The sequence below is a fragment of the Channa argus genome, chromosome 17 (assembly GCF_033026475.1).
Source record: "Channa argus isolate prfri chromosome 17, Channa argus male v1.0, whole genome shotgun sequence".
In the NCBI taxonomy this organism is placed as follows: domain Eukaryota; kingdom Metazoa; phylum Chordata; class Actinopteri; order Anabantiformes; family Channidae; genus Channa; species Channa argus.
Genome location: NC_090213.1, coordinates 14,884,685 through 14,902,682, shown reverse-complemented (window position 1 = coordinate 14,902,682; position 17,998 = coordinate 14,884,685). Strand labels below are relative to the sequence as shown.

At 39.5% G+C, this 17,998-nt stretch overlaps 1 protein-coding gene across 2 annotated transcripts; it reads right to left on the bottom strand.

Annotated features, from left to right (window-relative positions):
- Positions 1–2,199: 2,199 nt before the first annotated feature.
- magl (MAX dimerization protein MGA-like) lies at positions 2,200–17,998 on the bottom strand. Of its 2 annotated transcripts, none has more exons than XM_067482660.1 (22): positions 17,457–17,998; positions 14,911–16,106; positions 13,736–14,207; positions 13,273–13,375; positions 13,008–13,121; positions 12,583–12,708; positions 12,276–12,392; positions 11,728–12,112; positions 10,884–11,091; positions 10,540–10,777; positions 10,167–10,342; positions 8,750–8,978; positions 8,298–8,527; positions 7,887–8,132; positions 7,432–7,693; positions 6,414–7,063; positions 6,133–6,230; positions 5,976–6,021; positions 5,587–5,751; positions 5,286–5,397; positions 4,367–5,020; positions 2,200–4,254 (listed from the first exon to the last, which is right to left on the bottom strand). In XM_067482660.1, the coding sequence occupies exons 2-22, from the start codon at positions 16,068–16,070 to the stop codon at positions 3,305–3,307; spliced, it is 6,741 nt and encodes a 2,246-aa protein (XP_067338761.1). In that variant the 5' UTR covers positions 16,071–16,106; positions 17,457–17,998; the 3' UTR covers positions 2,200–3,304. The 2 variants fall into 2 exon arrangements, with proteins under 2 accessions (XP_067338761.1, XP_067338762.1); XM_067482661.1 differs by having other exon boundaries at positions 8,759–8,978; positions 17,457–17,997.

Below are 17,998 nucleotides of genomic sequence, written 5' to 3'. Positions count from 1 at the left end.
TCAATAACGGAAGACTTTTGTTTGACTGCTGATAGGGCGAAACAGTTCTCTATTAAAGAACAATTGCCAGTACTTGTTTCCATTATATTTGGAGGTCATGTTCAGTTTGATATCTTACAAACTGTTTGAGGTGTATTGGTTTTCGTAATGAATGAATGCCTCAATCAAGCGAAGGCTGTCAATGATACACCATCTGCCTGATGCAAACCTGATGGCTATCAAGCCACTCACTGTCACCAAACACACACTTCAGATAGAAATAATTTTAAAAAGAAATAAAAAACGCGACGATTTTGACATTGTTAGAGAATCTTAAATTTAAGATGCAAGATATTATTTCCATTACAAATACAACGCAAATATGCCCTAATCAGCCAAAACATTAATGGCACATTTTCACATCGTTATGTTGAAGACTAGCTTAAGTTAGTTCCTCCTGACCTATATTCTGCATGGCAGCTCCCCTACAGGTTGTGTGAGTGTGAGAACGAGAAGAAGCCTGAAGCGATACGATAGAAAAGCAGTATATAGGTGCAGACCATATACATTTACAGGGATCAGCGTGAAACATTTTGAAAGCACTATATGGCAACCACAGGACCCCAGTCTCTATGCCGAAGCAGAGAGTTTGAACTGGCTTTCACAAACGTGTAACTTAAAACCACTAGGTTGACCAAAGTGTTGTACAGGTTAAAAACATAAAAATAAAAAGTATACAATAGCATAAAACGTGTGCAATAAACAGATAACAATAAATAACAGACACAATAAAATAACGAACAGATAAATAATAGAAAAATCTCAATTCAGACTGTGTCAAAGGCCAATGAAAACAAGTGGGTTTTTAAGAAGGGATTTAAAAACAGGTAACGATGAGGCCTGTCTGATGAGCAAGGGCATCTGTTTCATAGTTTTGGAGTAGCCACTGCAAAAGCTCTGTCTCCTCTGAGTTTATTTTTAATTTTTGGTACACAAATGAGCAGCCGGTCAGCTCATTTAAAAATGCTATTATCTGACTACAAACAATTTTCTCTAAAATCTTTGATAAGAAAGGCAATGTGACATGTGGATCTAGCTCAGGTTTCTTGATAGAAGGCTGAACTATGGCTTATTTAATTTTTTCGGTTAGGCTGCCATTTATAATGGTGAGAACAGATGGCTCTAAAGTATGAAAAACCTCTTTAAAATGTCGGGAGGGAAGAGCATTTCAAGGTGAACCAGAGGGCTTCAAATGACGAACAATCTCCTTAACCTGAGACAAGGTGACATGCTCAAACTGATGAAAGACAGCAGAGCATGAGGAAGGGACTGATGGGTCAAAGGCCACCAATGAGATTTGCGCTTCGCCATAGATACCTTATTAATAAAAAAGTTTAGAATTCATTAGAGAACTCAAAGTAGTGTGAGGAGCATTAAGACAATTGTCTATCGAGTGAAACAGCACACGGGGTTTGAAACAGTTTGTAATAATAATAATGTTAGCAAAGTGTTTCCTTTAGCCTCTTTTACTGTGGACTGGTAAAGACGCCAACATTCTCTCAATATTTAAAAGGACACGTGTAGTTTATCCCTTTTCCACCTGCGTTCCCTGCATTCAGCCAGGGCTCAGGTTTGGCTTTAGGTTGCCTGGATTTAAGTGGGGCCACTGCATCCAATACAGGCAGGTCGCATGAAAGCAGGTGCTGAGCTTCTCTGTAAAATTGCCCATGGACTCAGGGATGACATTGTTCTGACTGAAAACTGAGCGGCAGTGAAGGGGTTAATAACACCAGAGAGCTGAGCAGGAGCGCAACTTAACTGTGTTACAAGGCAAGGAAATGTTAAAAACCACAGGCATGTGATTCGTTATGCTGTCATGCTCGTTGTAACTCACCTGTACTATGTAGTTGTACACTTAATGTAACCTACATTTAAGGTTTTACAATATCTCTTCAAATTAAACTTTTAATTCCAAATTGCAAATAGATGGTGTAAATAGTTCATTACCACTGAACCTATTTCTTGGCATCCTATAGCTACAATGCTTATTTTATCACGCAACTTTTCCCATGCTGTAGAAAATGTCATGCTTCCAGTGGATGAACCTTAGAAGCGTGTAGGAAATACCTGAAACCTATAAAAGTAATCAATCACAGATACAAACAGGGATACTTTAAACATTCACTTTAGATGGAGTCAAATTGATAGTCGAGTGCTCAATTTAGTTTCTCAGATTAAGACTTTAATAATTGTCCTTAGAAGATCATATAAACTATCTTTAGTTCACATTTGGTACCAATTATAATTCAAGACAAATCTTCAATTTAGGAAAAACATAATTTTGTCTCAAAAACATGAAATGTCCTTTCTTAGTGACTGAAAGGTTCCATAATAAACCCAAGGTTTTATTGATTCTAAAGGCCACATGGTTTTTCACATTTTTAACTAGAGTACCAAGACATCCAGTGTTTTAAAAGTGTCCACAAAAAATGCAATATAAAAGAAATACAATATTTACAGGTTATCTTATGGCTAATAGCTTTCATCTTGATTTCTTGTAACACATGGTTTATAGACATGACTGAACCAACTCCCTGAAACAGATCAGACAAACCAAATACAACAGATCACAGTTTTCTACCATAAAGTGCTACTACAGATAATTAATTCATAGAAAAAAAATCTAAAGGAAAAAGGTCCAATAAATTCAATAAAACGGAAAAGACAATTTCTTTAAGTTAATGGAGCAGTGTATTGTATTGAGTGTTCTGAAAAGGATCCGTCTTATCTAACACTGCAAGAGTTATATTTCATTTATACAGTTTTATTCCCATTCCATAAGACAGATTCATAAAAAACTTCAACAAAAAATGTGATTAAATCTCAAAATGATGACTGTAGGTGACATTTTCAGTGGAAATGTCAATCTTAATATTGAAACTAACTTTGGTAGTTTTGGTAGTGAATGAACATTTTCATTCAGTAATTCATACAGTAATTCAGTAATGCATATCTTCTTTATAATAGAAAAACAAGCAGTCCCTATTGCGTGAAATACATTCTTTGAATTGCAGGCTAACAAACAGCTAAAAGAGCAGCATCAAAATTTTAACTGAGTGTCTCATGCTTTGGATTAATGCGCAGGCCAATCTGGTAAGGCTATGGACAATGTGACCTGGGTTAACATTAATAAACGAGAGAGCAGGAGAGAAACTGCTCTAAAGAAAGTTGAATAGGGTGTATGGATGAGAAAAGATGCTACTGGCTCACAGGTTGTAAGGTTCAGTGTGACACTGGCTACTGTAGCAACAGTGAGATATGCGAACTAATCAAATTCAAGCTCTGGGTCCAGTTCCTTTTCTATGTCTCTCCATGAGCGTTTTTTGGCACTGGGAAAGTCCTTTCCTAAAGCACCTCGCGTTATTGGCCGTGATGCGTTCATATCTCCAACCAACATAGTTGCTGCAGGGCTTGTCTTCAGCTTATTATTAGGCCTTTTAAAATTGCAAGAAAGTCTGATGGGGCTGTCCTCATTGGATTTAGAGAAACTACTTCCTGCTTGTGCAAGGGGAGGACTCAAAAGTTTTGACTTCTTCTTTGGAGGCCTTCCTCTGCCACGTTTTACTGGTACAGGATTATCTGATACTTTACTGACCATTCCTGGGGTGTCTTCAGCTTGTTTCTGAGCCTCTTTCATTGCATTTCTTTCACATTGTCTCTCTTCAGCACCAACAGGTGATTTACTTTCACTGACCCTTTTCCTCCTCTTTTCTACGACAGCACTTTTCTCCTTGTCACTAACTGGAGGAATTGGGTTTTTCCGAGGTCTGCCTCTGCAGCGGCGGCCGACAGGAGGGTTAGGATCGACCTCAGCTTTGACAGTATTAGGATTTGGACGCACACACCTAAAATTCAGGCAGGCAGCTGCCAGGGTTTTTTTTTTTAAGCCTGCCACTTTAACCGCTTCCTGGCTGTTCTCTGGAGCTTGCAAAGGCAGCGAAGGCCCACAGCTTGATTTGTTAACGAAGGCAGCATTGTTGTGCTGTTTGAGGTGTGCTGTTACAGAAGATTTCGAATCAAAGTTTGAAGATGTTGTCTTGTCCTCCTCTAAAATGCTTTTTGAGTCTGAAGGTTGTTCAGATCCTGATAAGCTCTTCTCTTTGTTCTTGGATAAGTCAACATTAGAAGGCTGTATATTAGTTGAAGACCTAGGCTCACTCTCTTCTCCATTCTGCTTGGGATTCATGATTGTTAGTGTATAGAAGCCTTTACCAGCTGTAGCAAAACACAAAAATATATTTGTTTAATCATGTTATAGTAACATTTCAATAAAATATCTTTATCAGGTTATAACTTAAGTATGTAATAACTAAATAAGATTACTTACTTGGTTTAAGAGATGAGGGAAGTATGATTCTGCCAGTCTTTGAACGAATCAGAGGAAGAGTAAAGGGCTGTGGAGGGTGGGCAGATGGGTTGGGAGTTTTAGGTTTTGAGGATAAAGTTGATGTTGCATCAGGGGCTGCAGTGATCTGAAGTGTAGCAGGAAGCATTGAGCCTTGAGATGGGGAATTGGGTGTGCTGATCTGGGCTTGAGATCCACGTATTTTCTGCTGATCCTGAAGGTTTGACTTAGGTTGTCCAACTTTGAGTGATGCTACTTGTGATGGGGCTACAGTGACATGATGCTTCGCTGGAACAGACGCTGCTTTTTGCATTGAAAGTGGAGTGAGCTTGTGTGTGTGCACATGAGATTGGGCTGAACCCTTAAATAGTTTAGGCTGGAGCAAGGACATCAGTTCATGAACATTTTTCAGGGCTGTTGTTTTGTGTGGCAAAGCTAGAGGTGGAGTCATGAAGAAGTCAGGTTCCTCCAAGGATGTGGGTTGGAGTTTTTCCTCTGGAGTAATGGCTTGCAGAAGAGCAGCTCTGGACTGTAGTAGATTGGAAAAGTAGAGCCTCCATTTCATTGTCTTCTCTCTTATTTTCTGTCTTTCACAAATCTCCTTCAGCTTGTTTTTTATCAGCTTCTCTGACTTCCCTAAAAAAGTAACATTTTAAAATGACAGCTTTCAGTTAGGTCAGCTACATACAATATGTACACACACATCACTAATTTTATTCATCGAGGCATGATCGGATGCCTTTTATTTATTCAATTCAAGGTAATGTGATTTTTTTTCTGACATTGTTTGATTGTGCTTTTGTTGTTTGATACTTTGTAATGTACAACAAATAGACCAGTTATACAATAGGACTCCAAGTGCAAAATGCATCAACATACAAGCAATACAAACTGTACATACCAGACAGAAGAGAAAGCTGCTTCATATAGACAGACTGCATCTGTATCAGGCTCTTCTTCTGTTGCTCCAGGTATTTGGAGGTCTCAACAAGATTTCGAATTTCCTTAAGAGCCTACAGAGATGCAAACAAATGCACATAAAAATCATGGCTGTGGCTGTGGATAGCCATGCAGAGATCCAAAGTACAAATGCATTTACTTAGAAAACACTAACTTTGGAGTTCTGTATTATAATGCCTGTAGTAGCTGTGCTTTTTAAAAAATAATAAATACATTTTATTGTGACATGACATGGAACTGACCAGAGAGAGGAGGCGAAGCCTGGGGGCCCTGGGATCACTCTTAAGAACAGTTTGGAGTTTGTCAAAGAGGGTTCGCTGTTCAGAGCGTCTTTGCCTTTCTAGTGCCACATGATTCATTCGCCTTGTTTCTCCCTTAGACTCATCATGTTCATTGTCCACTTCATCCTGAAAAGACAGCAGTGATGAGCCATACATGCAACCTAGACCCTGTCCTTTACTTTGAAACACATATTATTGCTAAGAATTTCCAAGTTTATTGAGATTGAATAAGTAAATATAAGGTAAACCTAACTTAGCCAGTTAAAATTATTCATTTATTTTCCTGTATGGCTTTTGCTCAAGGGGACTGCATGAGGAAAAAAGGTACTACAGATGACAAAAGACCATACCTGGATGTCAGGTTCCCTCACTGATCCAAAATAATCACTGGAATCTCTGAGAGCAGAAGAATGTGAAATACACAAAGCTTCAGAGCAGGAAGAGAAAAAATACCCATGTCCATATACAGAATATCCTTTCATGAACAAGCATTCACACAGGTATTACCGTGACTGCTGTAATGCCTTGGTAACAGCTTCCTTCATTTTATCAATTGCCATTCTTTGTTCTACTTCCACCACAGTCTCGATGTCCACTGTCTCCTCCTGAACAAAACAAGAGAATGCAGTTGTTAAGCTATAATAGTGACTCCATTTAAAATAACAACAGGTTTAATATGATCAGAATTTTTGTGTGGATCTAATTCACATTCCATATTTGCATTAAAACTATATTTGAGTTACAGTATTGTTAAATAAAAACATTTTTTTCTTAATACTATCACTTACATCATCATCTCCATCTCCACCGTAGTCTGAGGAAATGGAGCTCCAGTCTTCTGAAGTGATGTCCAGATTTGATTGCACCTGCCTGTTGTTGGCTTCATCACTCTCATCTGATGGGATCTTATTGTCACATTTCATCTCAAAAGAGGAGCCGGGCTCCTCTTTCAAGCTGCTTGGTAGGTCTTTAACTTCATTAGGGGTGTCCAAAGAAAGCAAATTTGCATCCGAATTGGCTGTACCTGATTGGCCAAACTCAGACAAAGCATCTTTTTGCAGCAGGACCTTACCCACATCTGTAATATTTGTTGTGTTAACACTTTCCGATTCTTTTGCTCCAGGTTTTGGGAGCTGAATTAGGGTAAAGCCCCCAGGCAGGGTAACTCCTGGTAGGTTCTGGCCATTGCTGCTCTGGTTGGCTGGAGGGCAAATCCTGAATGAATAGGTCCCACTCTGACCCAGGAAGCTAGGGGTTTTCAGTGAGGGGGAAACTGTGAGAGAGACAGGCGAGGACAGTGCGCTGTTCTGGATTTGGCTGACAGATCTTCGTTGGCTTGAGGCAGATGATTGCACAGGGTTGATAGTGGAGGAGTTTTGTGAATGGAGTAGCAGGGTGACGGATCCTTTTCTCAAAGTGTCAGGCTGGAATAACTGAACTGAAGGAACAACATAATGCAAGTATGGGGTATGAGACACAGATCATTATTCTATTTCAATATACCAACTTGTTTGCTATGTCTTTATATCAATATATAAATCTAAAAAACACAAATCATGGGGAATACTAATTAAAAGTGTTTCCTATGACTATTGAATGTTTAACTTATATACAGTTAATATTATACAGGCTATTTTTGAATGAATTCAAATACAGTTGTGCCTTTTCTTACTTAGGTTTCAGTGTGCCTAGGATACAAAAAGGTAAAAAACATCTGCCCTTGTTGATTAGTTCCCATAGGAGGGTAAAACCATCAATTTACTATTAAGTGCTAGTGCTGTGGTTCAGGAACTGAGATGGTCTTACCAGGTATTTTTGATTCTGTCTTCAGATCATTGGTTTTCCTTGCAGTGATAACTGGAGGAACCACTGTGCCTGCAGCTTTTATATGAAGAGTGTCTTCAATGTTGTTTTGTTCTGTAGGGTCTGGTTTCTGAGAGTTTTTATGAAAAATCTTGCCAGGAGCATTGAGTCGACCAGTGATATATGCTGCTAGGCGGTTTGCTGGATGAAGCGATCCCATGCTGCCAAGCAACAGTCTGGCCTGATTGTAAGATTTGCCATTTACCTTTAAAAGAATTAATACATAGATGTTTAGCTTAGGGTTGTGATTTTTGTGTTACTTTTATATGTTAACGACTATATTTCCAAATATTTTTTTCCAAGCATTATTATTGCTGATGTATTGTTAGGTGTGTTCCTGCAGCCCAGATAAAGCCTAATTAAGTGTCACAGATAAGTGGTATTTTCTCTATCCTGACCTGTATAAGTCCATATGCCTGGCAGCCCAGAGGTTTGGTTCTGGCTCTCAGTTTCCCAGCAGGTAAAACTCCACTCAGGAAGGGTGTGATTCCAAATCGCATTTCTGACTCTTCAATTTGGTCTTCCTCATCCTCCTCTGCATCAATGTCTCCATCAAAACTTTCCTTGGTATCCCTTTCCTCATCGCTGTCATAAACTCCATCCTCTTCACCATCACTGATATTTGATTGTTTACTGATGTGTACCTGTGTGAGTTGAGAGCAAGATTTAATGGTATTAATTAGACCTTGTGATATTCAGGAGACATAAAACCAATAAATTAATTCATTAACAAATCATGACAACACACATTACACCCTGGACATGAACATTTCAGTGCTATACAGAGGCACTAGTCTTCAGTGACCTACCCTGTAGGTGACAAGGGACCCACTTGGCTTTCGCATGAAGATCTTGGTGAATGGGCGAATACTGTAAGGTCCTACATAAAAATGCTGAGACAACGTGTTCTGATTCAGGCGTCGACATAAAGCATCCAGGACCATTTTGCGGTCCTTTCCCCACTCACACCCTGACTGGATCTGTATTTGTTTCCTTGCTTCGGATTCACTGGTTGTAAATTCTTGAGAAGTGTTTTTTCCTGGGCAATATAAAAAATGGTATTAATATGCATTAGCAACATATAGACTTCAAGCCATGTATAGTCAGACAAAACAAAGGAAATAATATTTTCAACGAGTAGGAAAACACAATTATAACAAATGCAATATAAGGATTTGAGAAACAATATCCTCATTTTCGGGGTCTGGTAAATCCTTAACAGCAAAAATAAAAATGAATTATGTATCATGAGTACTTTTACCTTCCTTACCCATTTTTTTGACAGTTGATACAGTTCTGTAGTACTGTTTTGGAAAGTTGTCAGTGGTTGTCTTCTGCAATTTTGTTGCAGTGGTTGCTGTAGAAGGGTCAGCCATCTTTGGCTCTATGGTAAGTACAGGAGGGGGCTTGCTGTTAAACTCTCTAACACGTGCACATGTCATCATGCTCTCCAAGTATTTATACACTGGATCCTTGTCCTCCTCTCGTATCTATAATTATTAAGATGAGGTTCAACATTAAAAGGGCAGAATGGTATACCTATAAAACATTAAGCACATGTTTTTACATTTTGAAAAATGGTTAACTTTCATATCTTATACTTGAGTAAATAGTTTTGGATTAGGGCTGGCCAATAATTGACCTATAATTGCATACATTGTAGATGGGCAGCTGTAGCTCAGTTCTTATGGCAGTGTTTCAATTCCCAGTCCCTCCTGGCTACTTGTCTTCGGACAAGTCACTAAACCTCAAGTTGCTCTTGGTGGGTCAGGTGAGGACCTTGCCATTGGTGTGTGAGTGTGAATGGGTGAATAAGACATTATCTAAAGGTGAGCTGAGCTGCTGTTTGACATTTTTAACAGTAAAACCAGCAAAAAAGTAGAAATAGCCCTCTAGTTAATTGATCGCAGATGTCATCCTTCCCTCTGACAGATTTAAATAACGCATGGCCAAATCTACTTATGCAATATAATATGCAGCTGTAAATATTCTTGAGCAAGCTGCCCAAGTATGTTTTTAAAGAAATCAACAGCATATCTGCTTCATGTGCTGTCGATGTGCTGTCCATTACTCAAATGTGCAGTCTGGATACAGGTTTGGAGCTGTAAAGTTACTGTCAATCTTAATAAAGTTTAAAGCACCATCAGCATGACACAGTGAACATTTAAACCAATGCTATGTAAAATTACTTTGGACTCATTTCAGCGCTTAAAACTAACTACTTACATTGTGGTGTTACATTTGACATGTTCTTTCCTCTGAAGTCTGCCCTCCATGACAGCAGGCCCTTCAATTTTTAAAATCGGATGCTTTCGTTTAAAATCTCACCTAACACAAGCGGGAGCTGGATTTATAGTTGCAAATAATTTTTAAGTCCTGGTAAAATCATTTTTTTGTTCCAAAAAAAGAGCGCTCCTAGAATTTGTACAGTAGACTGAAAGCAGGAGTGTGTGAGATGAAAAAAAGGGAAAGACCAACACAAGTTTTATGGCACCAGCTTAAAAATTTAGTTAACAGTTTTTACTTGCTATTCAAGACTTCATCTTATAGAGAACAAGTGGCAATACAACAAATGCTGGAGGTATTGTCCACTCTATCAATATTTACAACACTGTAAAGCATAAATACATGTTTAGATAAAGATGTAACAAATTAATTTAGATAAGAGAAATATTTACCAGTTGTGTTGAAGGTTTTACACTGCTGCGTTTTGGGACCTTCGAGATGACCATAGACTGAGGCCCATTGGGGACAAAGAGAGGTTCCGGATCCACATCTTGAATATTGCGGTTCCACAGTTTATGAACATGGGAGCCTGGGTGAGGCTGGACCACATGTTCCATATTAGTCATAGCTGGGGAGAGATAAGAGCATCTTGTTACTGTTTCTGGGTTACTGAGAGCTATGGCCAAACAATGGAAATACAGGAAACAAATTCTAAAAGGTGTTCTATCATCTACACCTAAAAGAATACATTTCTGATAAATAATGTTATAAAGGGAAAACAATGAAGGCACATTCACAAAAATTATCCAAATGACATCATCTTACAGTAAACAGGGTGGGTGTGGTGTTCACTATCTCCCAGTGACGTCTGCTTGATAATCCTACGTTTAAAGCAGGTACAGCCAAACATACATTCAGGCCGCTGGCAGTGAAGAGGACCTTTGTTAGGATGCCGAAGACTGGAACACACACAGCCCAGTCTGCAGAACTCCTGACCACATTCAGGTCTGGCAGCTTTATGGTTTGGAAATTGCACAACTTTTAGGACCTGACTGGGCAGTGTCTGATTAAAAACACAGCAGTAAACAGTCAACATCTATAAAAAAAAACTTTTTTGACAGTTTGTCATTATTACCAAATGACATTCTCTTATACAGTATGTTGCCTACCTCTTTTGTCAGGATTACAGATAAAGCCACTGACAGTCTGTCTGGCGTCAGTTGTGTTCTGTTTAGACCCTCATTCAGGGCTCCAGTTTCCATCTGCAACAGCTTGAACTGAAACTTAGTGAGAACTATAGGTCTCTGTGCCATCCCTTGGTTATGTCCACAGGTCAGTGTTGGTTTCTGGCTAACCCTTGGGTTGTATCTAGATAATCTGAAGAGACAGGCAGAAATAAGTATATTAGTGTTACATATTTTAAATTACTAACAAGTTAATTTGTACATTGCACTTATATACATCTAACAATTTTTTAACATATACATAAGAATTTAACAACACTGGTAAAGTACAAGTTATTGACAATGTAAAGTCTCAAAGTTTGCATATTCAAGTAATCCTGCAATCGATACACACATGTAGACGAAAATATGGCCACTATGTCGACATACAATTAAAACACTAGTGGCCATAATGGGACAACGGCTCATGGGTTATAAAACCCCAGGACTACAGGCCTCTGAAAACAGATTAATCTGTTTGATAAAAAAAAACATATTCTGTGCGTCAATTTATATTTGTATTTCCTCTACTTATTGTCATAGCAAGAAATAGATAAACGGCTTTTGGCTTGTCTCTTTAGGGTTTGACACAGCGAAACATGTTCCGCAATGCTTTGGCATTAGTTGTTACGCCTGATGCCCTTCTTGCCGCGACCCTCCCATTTTGTCATGGATCGATTCATTAAATCAATTTTTATGGCATTTTTTTTTTTTATAGAAAAAAGGCACAGTCTTAGAACACAACATTTTTAACAATTTCCAAGTACGTCCTTACTTCTGTGAAACATACCTAGTGTAACCAGACTCAGGAGAAGCATTTTCAGCTCCTGGCTGCTTTTGTGATGCTGTTGATTGCTGAATGGATGCTTGATCGGGGTTTGCAGGGCTGGCCAGAGGAGGAGGTGGTGATGTTAGAGCAGAGTAAAGGAGGGGTTTGTGGGACAGAGGACAAGGCCTGTTGGACCCCACAGGGAATTTGGAAAAAGTTTTTCGTTGCTTGAGTACGCTGTCCAGGGTCTTTACATAGCTGGAGCTTTTAGCCGGCAGTTCATAGGCCACCGAGCCTTCTGGGTTTGTTGAGAAGGCAGCAGCGCGCTCACTAATTTGTTGGGCTTCGCTTTCCAAATACTCATCCAACATGTTGCTGCAGAAGGCAGATAGGTTCTTTTGTAGTCCTTTTAAAGACAAAGGATAAAGAGACCTAATTTATTACTGCGGACTAGTAAACCAGACAAACAAATATTTAACTGGTTTATGTTCAGTTCATATTTTTCAGTTAAACTAAACAAATTAATCCATTTGATAATACACTACAGCAACATAATGAGCAAACCTTACCATCAGTTTTAGTAGATTTAGTAGTTTCTTTAATTTTTAAAAACTTGTTTCTCCAGCCTTTTATTTTTGTTATGTCACTAGTCTTTCCAGTCCTAGAGATGAAGGGTAATGCTTTATCTGTAAAGGAAACATATATTACTTTATATTACTATATTACTTTTCCTATATAAAATGTTTTCAATTCTTTTGTAAACAAACAAACAAATACTCTAAACATCACCTTTCTGGGTCAAGGCACAGCCACACGATGGCCCAGTACAAGAATGAAATTTTGAATTAGGCATTTACAAAGTTATTTTTAACTCACTGGCAGTGGACAGTGCTGTGGCATTGCCTTGCTCTGGTAGATTTGGTGGAGGTAGTGGTAGATGAACCCCCAGATACTGCAAATCAATGGACTTCGTAGGATCAAGGGAGCTCAACTTCAAGCCAACTAGAAAAATAGCCAAAAATAAGTAAAAAAAGAAAACATATTTACACCGTGCTTCCCCTATAATAATAACAGTAAAATGTGACAGGCAAACATTTATTTCGCTGATGTTATGTTCAGGTTATGTTTGATGTCTCGTGAGTAGGCCTCCCCAGCTAAGTGAGAGCAGCGGTAGAATGACAGACACTTACTGGAATTCTCACATTATGTGACTATGCAAAATCTTTGTTATCCTCTTGTCACCATGAGAATGCAACTATTTGATTACAAGGATGTTTCTGTGTTTTTTTTAATGAACTTACCCTCTTGTAGCATGGGATGGATGACCTGTCTGTGTTTGAGAACTCCCAGATCCTGTAGAAGGATAGCCTCCAAGCGGGCTATCTTCTCCTCATCAGTCTCTGAGATCCCTTCCACTGAAGCAACACATCAATTGTTACAACGGCTCATGATTAAGAAATTTGCATTTAGTGTTGGCTGAATAGAATAAATCCAAAATTATTAAATTTAAATCAAAGATTTCCCTAGCATTTAAACAACAAAAACAATTCCATCTACAATGCTTACCTGTTTCCTTCAACTGCATGGAAGTTGTTAGGGAAACTTGGGACACAGAAGAACATGATGAGCTGTTGGCAGCTATGTCCCTGATGTGAACCTCAAGAGCTTCCTGTAACAAAACAACAATGTTAAAGCATAAACATTTACAAAACTGAACAACAACCTTCAGCCACTGACTTGCTGAACAAATGGACTGGGATTTGATCCTGCAGACTTTTTCATCCCATCCTGCATCTACCCTGCTGCTCTAACCATTGAGCTAGCAGGCTGCCTTATAAAACCTTAACAAACGCTAATCATTAAAATATTCAATTACATAGGTCGAGAATGTGTAACTTCAGTAAAAACACAACACACCTTTTTGCCATGAGGTCCCACCAGAGAAAGTAGCACATACTAGTTAAGTGACAATAAACTTTTTGGATACACAGCAACATACTATACATGGCAATAATTTGTAGTTTTTTACCTTAGTGGTGAATGACACGAACAAGAGGCCTTCTACATCATCCAGCTCTGGCTGCATAGCGACAGTCAATGATGGACTGTGGACTACTGTGGGTGAAGCAGTCACAGCTTTCCACTCTCTTCCCCGGGAATTTCCCCAGTGTCTGTTGATCCTCCTCCTCCTCCTCCTCCTCTTGTGGTACACAGACAACGATCCTGGGGTAGACGATGACGAAGTAGGAGTCATAGGTAATGCTTTAGGCTTTATTTTAAAGCCTTGCTGCAACTCAGGGGTTACACTGACATTGTGGTTTTCTTTCTTGGGCTCCACAAGTGGTTGATTTTGGACAAGAACAAGCTCACCAAGAGCATGATTGCCTCTTATACAGGGGACATATGGTTCATCCTTATTTGCAGAGGTAGACATAATAGGTTTCAGGACCAGTCTGGTCTCTTGCACAGTTGAGAGAGGAGAGACTGTGTGATCCTCTTTACTGTAAGATATATAAGAACAGTCTTGTTTATGGACAGAAAAGTCACAAAGAGTTAAAACGATTACCTCTTCATTAAAAAAATATAAATTTTTGGCACAAGATGCAGAGATGGTTTTTCAACAAACTCTCAATTAAACATCTGTAATTAGTTTAGAAAGCATTCTAAGTATGACATTGTATAACATTACTAAAATGCAGTATGTATTCACAAACCATGCACCTGACAAAAGAATTGTTAGACCAAGTAAGAAAGTCTCATTTAGCTCACACGACAAAATGTGTGAGATTATGATACTAGAAAAACTACAAAAGTTGGACACAATAGCTTACAAGGTAATGCAATCCAATACACAACCGCCACCTCAGTGTCAGTCAATCTTATGAAAAAGTGGTAGCTCAAATAAATGGCAACTTCTGCGGGAACACACGAAAATGTTCCAACTTAACTGCTCACCTGCCAGTTCCTTCAAGTGTTTGCTAAATGCTTTAAGTGTTTGCTAAATGTCACTAATATGGGCTGCATAATATGTGCAATGCTAGTCGTTCCTGTTATTTTAGCCCCCTCCGGTAAATAGGGTTGGTTAAATCAGGTTAAATACAGAAATATAAAAACTACACTTGTTCATATAAATGACCAGGTTTAAATGACTTCAATGATGCAGTGAAAAGACACAAATCAACTGTGAAACCATAGAAAACTCACCTCAGATCCAGAACACGCTTTTTGCTTTTATTGGGTTCAGCAGGTTTTAAAACACAGGGCTGAGATTCGATTTTCACTAGAGTCCGAGTCTCTGTACTGACCCTGGTCAGGCGGGAGTTGTTCCCATCCTCTCTAAAGCCTTTTGCAAATGGATTGTGATTAATTTTCAGCTGGGTGATCCGAAAGTTTTGATAAGTTGTCACAGCCATGAATACAGTTTGTGGAAAAGTAAATGTCATGCTTTCTGGTCCTATAACCACAGGCTGGTCAGAGATGTGTACATCCCCATCTGGGACAGGTATCACATGTAAGCTAGGAATGTAACGATGCATGGAATGTAGAATCATATGACCATCCTGGTCTTGGGAATTGTTGGTTAGTTTGAGTTTGTAAAAAGACACCAAACCGCCCATCCACTCTGAGCCTTTGCAGGGGGAGTTATGGTGGGAAAAGGCACGGATAAGACCCTGTGCCTGGTGTTCGGCAGGTCCAGAGACCTCCCATTTAGATGTACTCCAGCGGTACCGGTACTGATCTGATGGTCCAATGGAGAGGACCAGACTGTACAGCCGCTCAGGATCTAGGCCAGCAAGGCGATAGCGGCAGTACGGGAACATGCGGCGCCCCTGTTTAGTGAGAATCATCTCAGTCCCACAGCTGTAGAACTGCTTCCACACACTGTTATTCTCCAGAGTGACACTGACACCTTTGAAGGTCAGCACAGCAGGAAAATCATTGTCAAGCTCTGGAATACCAAATGTGGTAGATGGTGACATACATGCTGGTAGGGGTTCTGAAATGTTGACATTGCCTTTCCCTGTACATGTTAGGGAATCTGACACTGGTGTAATAAGCGAAGTGGCTGGGCTTTTTTCAGTAGTCCCTTCTAAGGTAGCAGGTGTAATAGCAAGCTTGGCTGTACTAGCTTCAGTAGGTGAAGAGAGAGCCGAGCTGCAGTCAGTGCTTGCCATGGAGACAGCTTTGTTTTCAACGGATGTCTCACTAGTGAAATTGTGTCCAGTAGTGGTTTGTAAAGGAGGAGTCATCGAAAGGGCAGTAGTTAGAGAACCCAAGGAAGGGGTGTTTGTCAAGCTGCCATTTTCAACCTCTACCGTATGGTGGTCCTCCATTGGTGTGAGCCTAGAGTCTGTTTCAGGCATCACCAATAGTTAGTTCTGTCCCACTTCATTTGATACCTAAGAGGAAATTATAGAAAGGAATAAAAATGTTATTTATATATTACTGTTCAAAGGTACAGCACACATTATGAAAATAGGAATCTAAACAAAAGTGATATCAGGCAAGATATAAAATAAAAAATCTGTTTAACAAACAATTACAGCCAATTCAAGCAGAGCAAACACAAGCTGAAAAGAAATAAACCATAATACATCAAGGGATAGAAGCAATCAGATGTACTGCACTGTGCAAATTAAAATATAAAAATTGTTTGTCATTTCCCTTTTAAGTGAACATTTAAACAGGTTTAGTACACTATTTAAAAAAATAATAATAAAAAAACACGTATTGGCTGATTTACAGCTAGCTGTAGCACCTATAGTGTTACAACTTTAGATGTTATAGATGATGGTTCAAGGATATGTTCAGATGCTAATAAACATGACCTAAACTTAAGGCAGAACCAGATTTTCTGTGATGTCAAAGGTTGAAATGTAATCAGTCAATTTCAAAGCCGTGCTTTCATAAAAAACTGTAAGGAATTCCAAATATTAGTTTCTTAGGTTTTTCTACACAATATGTTGTGTAAGCCACAGAGAATCTGACATCATTTAAGAACTAAATGGCTACATCTTGTGACCAAACCAACTTTAAATTATTGTACCATTGCAAAGAATAGATTATGGAAAAAACTCTATGTCCCTACCACCCTCTATGCTAACACACCTTAATTTGTTTTACATATGTAAATATCACATGCATAATCATGAACTGCACAAAGGAACTAATGTATGACTATTGCCAAGTTTAATAATTTCTTTTGGCAGTCTGAGAAAAGTGGACTTTGCCTTCATTGAGTGGGGTGCACGACCACTAAGGAGTGACTGACCAATAGCCTGCGTTGTATCAACCAGCCGAGAACATGGCTGAAATACTCGGACAGGCCAATGAGTTAAGTATCGATAACACGCTCATAACTGACAATTTTTTTTCATCTCAGTCCACAACAACAGACAAGCTAAAAAGGTAACCTGTTTTTTATTTATTTTATTTATTTTTTTTGCTCGATGTTTTCCTGCCACCAGGTCAATTTAATGATCACACAGTCACACCAACACACAGATGCTGTTGACTAAAGGTGTTAATCAGCCCAACGAGTCCATCAAATGAATTATTACCGGTATGTTTACAACATAAACTGACCACTGTTCTCCGTGCAACCACTTTTCATCCAAAAATACGAAGCCACGCTAAGAATTTAAGTTGTTTGACAACAGCTCTTTCTTCCTCACACACCGTGGTGAGGAAGGCCGCCCGCTCCACCACTCACCAACTTGGAAAAGTTGCAGGTTTCACAATTGCCTTACCTTCCAACCGTCGGTTCACTGCCTCGTGCTCTACGGGAGCGATATAATAATGCCGTTCACGAGCAAACTCCAACTGTTGCACGTTGTCGTCGCAGTTAAAAGGGCCTCTGTGAATCCCTCGAACATAAACACAAACTGGCAAATGGAGGCCGAGAGCCACGCCAGTGTGCTCGCATCGACCGACCCGAGCGTGCACGCAGTGAAGCCAAAGCGCATGCACGACTTCACCCCCCCCCCATTCAGTGGCGCGTGATTCCCAGGCCACCGGAGCGACAGAAGCGGGAGTGCACCATCCCGGAGGTTTTTTTTTTCTCCGCTGCTTGCCACCTCGAGCTCAGTCCACGCGCCGGTAAGGACAACTCTCAGCAAGTTTGCGCGACAGTGTTTCGGCTGTATGATTCCTGAGCTGAGAGCGAGCACCGGAGACTTTCTCTTCCTTCCTTTGTATGTACTTTACTTCTGCTACCTTTACGTTCACATTTCCATTTCGCCCTCGCCAAAGCGCACAAACACACACTCTCTCTCCTCTTTGCCTCTCTCTC

What these genes read in the sequence shown, in the direction of transcription:
- magl (XM_067482660.1), bottom strand. Translation starts at nt 16,070, where the DNA reads ATGCCTGAAACAGACTCTAGGCTCACACCAATGGAGGACCACCATACG. An exon ending in GACAGAATCAAAAATACCTG is followed by an intron (nt 7,064 to 7,431) that starts GTAAGACCATCT and finishes TTGTTCCTTCAG; the next exon opens with TTCAGTTATTCCAGCCTGAC. An exon ending in GTGGAGATGGAGATGATGAT is followed by an intron (nt 6,231 to 6,413) that starts GTAAGTGATAGT and finishes TGTTTTGTTCAG; the next exon opens with GAGGAGACAGTGGACATCGA.